We start from the raw sequence: 2,612 nt of genomic DNA, 5'->3' as shown, positions 1-2,612 counted from the left end.
ACAAATATAGTGTGTTTAACTTATGATTGAACCTTGCATATGCTCTAGTTTACGCTTCCATGCAGTACAATGCGGTAATGATGGAGTATGAGTTTGAGTTGGACCTGACCATTGGAGCAGCATGCATCGAGCAGCCTAAAATCTCTGCACAAGTAAATGGCATGTGGGTGCACATATCTTGTGATACACTTTCGGAATAATAATCTTGCAATATAGATGTATGTTCCACGGTCAGAGACTGCTAACATATTGCAAGAACTGATACTACTTGCTCACAGTCATGTATACCACACGCAGCTCCCTCATCCTCGCTGACGCTATCGTGCTCGTCCTAACGTGGATTAAGACATTCAGACACTGGAGGAATGCCCGCCGCCTCAAGATGAAGGCGTCGCTGACGACGTGTTTGCTGCGCGATGGTCAGTGGTCTTGTACGCATCTTCAAAATTCCCGTTACTGAAGCCCAGCTACTCGTGTAGGAACTACCTATTTTATGTGAGTATGAGACAGCCGCATTAGAAGTAATTTCTCACAGGCAACAATGGACACAGAGCTCTACTGGCTCTCAATATAAGCCAGCTTCTCACATACAACATCCCCGATCCGGTGCGTCCGCGACGTGAGTACCTGAGCAGGTAGCTGACGTCGAGCTTAAGGACTCGAGAACAATATTAAGCGGGCTGATAACAAACCTGGCGCGTGCTCTACGTTCCGTTCGCACTGTTTGTACTCACGGACTCGGACTACCCACGCAGCCCCCGATCCTCATCAACCGCTTCATCATCAACCTCCGGACGGCCGGCTCGACAGTGTCGGACTACTCTATGCACATGAGCGACCAGCGGCAACGACAGTCGTCACTGCAGTTCACAAGGCCAACAGATCGGTTGGGAAATATGGGGGGAACGCTGCAGGTTGGCAGGAGCGACGAACCCTGTGATGACGGGAATGATGTGACAGAAGTGAGAGAGGAAGGACGTCATGAGGCCAGCGCTGAGGCGTGATCCGGCATTGAAGACTGTACCAGATTCCGCAGTATGCCCTGTTTTTAAGCGGATACTGACGTTTGTAGCTTGTGCGAGCAAGATACTAGAAGCTTATTGTATTTAATGACCCCAATTCAGTGATATGCCATCAGGAACAGTAGCACATGAATACATGCATTTCGGAGCAATAATACAACGCTACACAGTGGCAATCCCAAAAGGCAGCCTCTGACAAACTCTGAATCCACTGGGATATTTTCACGCAAAATCCACACCATGCGTTCGGGCGCATCTCGCTGGTACTGTCAACATAATCAGCTGTAGGACGTCTAGCGCTCTGAGATATCGCTCACAGCATCGTTTAGCATTCTCAATTATGATAAGCGACGTATTCCGCGCATGCCGTCCGGGCCTGGCCATACTCGCAGGACCCCGAGGGCATATGGGTGCTCGGTACGCTGGGATGGTCCACATTGAATCTCAGTGAACACACGGGAAGATAGCCAGAGGTATGTTGCACTGAAGCACGTGGATTTGATGGCACCAAACGTGGATATATAAAAAGCAACATTCGAAATTGTCAAAAGTAGAACCAAAAGGGACTCAGAGATAGTACTCCCAGTCGATTAGAATTGCCATCGCGAAGTCAGAGATGTCTGAAACTGTTTTGTCTACAGAAGGTACTGAGCTCCCGATTCTCGCTGCACCGGCACCCGCCCAGGTGTTACGCCAACGCCTCAGGCGGGCACGGATCGTGCATAGAGAATGTGAAGCACTGTATCAGGTAGATAAGCGTGACTTGGGCTTCCTGCCACGCGAATGACAGGCACTGTGCGGCGTGTCAGCGAAGCGCATAGAAGTGTATGGCAGGTGGTGTGTACGATGCAGGCACAGATGCTGAATCCGAATGCCACGCGTTGGGCTGGCGTGATAACGTACGAGCGTGCGGCTGGGGCAGTCTACAACAGGAGCGCGCGTACCGGGAGCGCCTCTGCCGTCGAGCATGCGCTCGGTCCGGAGCTTCTCTGCTTGGGACGAACAGCATTAGCACACGTCCACGGAAGCATAGACAGAACGCACGCACGTCCTCGCCCCACACGCATGGGTCACGCGGCGAAGGGGTGGGAGTAGTCATGATTGTGTCGCAAAACGCTGGTGACATTAAAAACTTTTTGGGCAGTTCTTATACGCGACTTGGGCCTGTGCCCTTAGGCAATGCTCTTCCACCATGTCCAGACACCTCCGAGAGACGAGCGAGTCACTCACTCACGCTTGCCCGACGCCGTCAGCCCAAAAAGCCGAGACCATCTGCGGAGAGTCTGCGAAGTCGCTATCGCCTGTGAATGTCTATGATTGATTGGTCGGGTAGTCGTCTGTCGTTCCGAGAACGAACAAGCGAGTCAGTAATTTACCGCTTGCCTCGGTGAAAACTTTCAGCGGAGTCAGACCTTATCTAACATAGAATATAAAAGGAGGCCACCATTTACAAAGATGTCGTGCAGCAGGTGAGTGTACGGTCCCAGCCGAGGACGCACTGACTCGCAGAATCCGATGGGCATAGGAGGCCTATGAGAGTGAGCCCAGACCCCAAAGCGGTCTCCCGGGGCGCCTTCATATCACGTGCAC

General features: G+C 51.8%; 2 protein-coding genes across 2 annotated transcripts; one reads left to right on the top strand and one right to left on the bottom strand.

Moving 5' to 3' along the window:
* Positions 1–280: 280 nt before the first annotated feature.
* On the top strand, positions 281–1,004 carry PHACADRAFT_201154 (uncharacterized protein; the record flags this gene model as incomplete). Its single annotated transcript, XM_007401435.1, has 4 exons — positions 281–419; positions 480–495; positions 552–606; positions 756–1,004. The coding sequence occupies 4 exons, from the start codon at positions 281–283 to the stop codon at positions 1,002–1,004; spliced, it is 459 nt and encodes a 152-aa protein (XP_007401497.1).
* A 706-nt stretch (positions 1,005–1,710) lies between these two features.
* On the bottom strand, positions 1,711–2,121 carry PHACADRAFT_201153 (uncharacterized protein; the record flags this gene model as incomplete). The annotated part of the gene is made up of 3 exons (XM_007401434.1): positions 1,711–1,815; positions 1,926–2,011; positions 2,067–2,121. 3 exons carry the CDS (start codon positions 2,119–2,121, stop codon positions 1,711–1,713), a joined length of 246 nt encoding a protein of 81 aa, XP_007401496.1.
* Between the last annotated feature and the right edge of the window lie 491 nt (positions 2,122–2,612).

The sequence above is a fragment of the Phanerochaete carnosa genome (genome assembly GCF_000300595.1).
Source record: "Phanerochaete carnosa HHB-10118-sp unplaced genomic scaffold PHACAscaffold_12, whole genome shotgun sequence".
Classification (NCBI taxonomy): Eukaryota; Fungi; Basidiomycota; class Agaricomycetes; order Polyporales; family Phanerochaetaceae; genus Phanerochaete; species Phanerochaete carnosa.
This window is presented reverse-complemented; position numbering and strand designations above follow the sequence as displayed.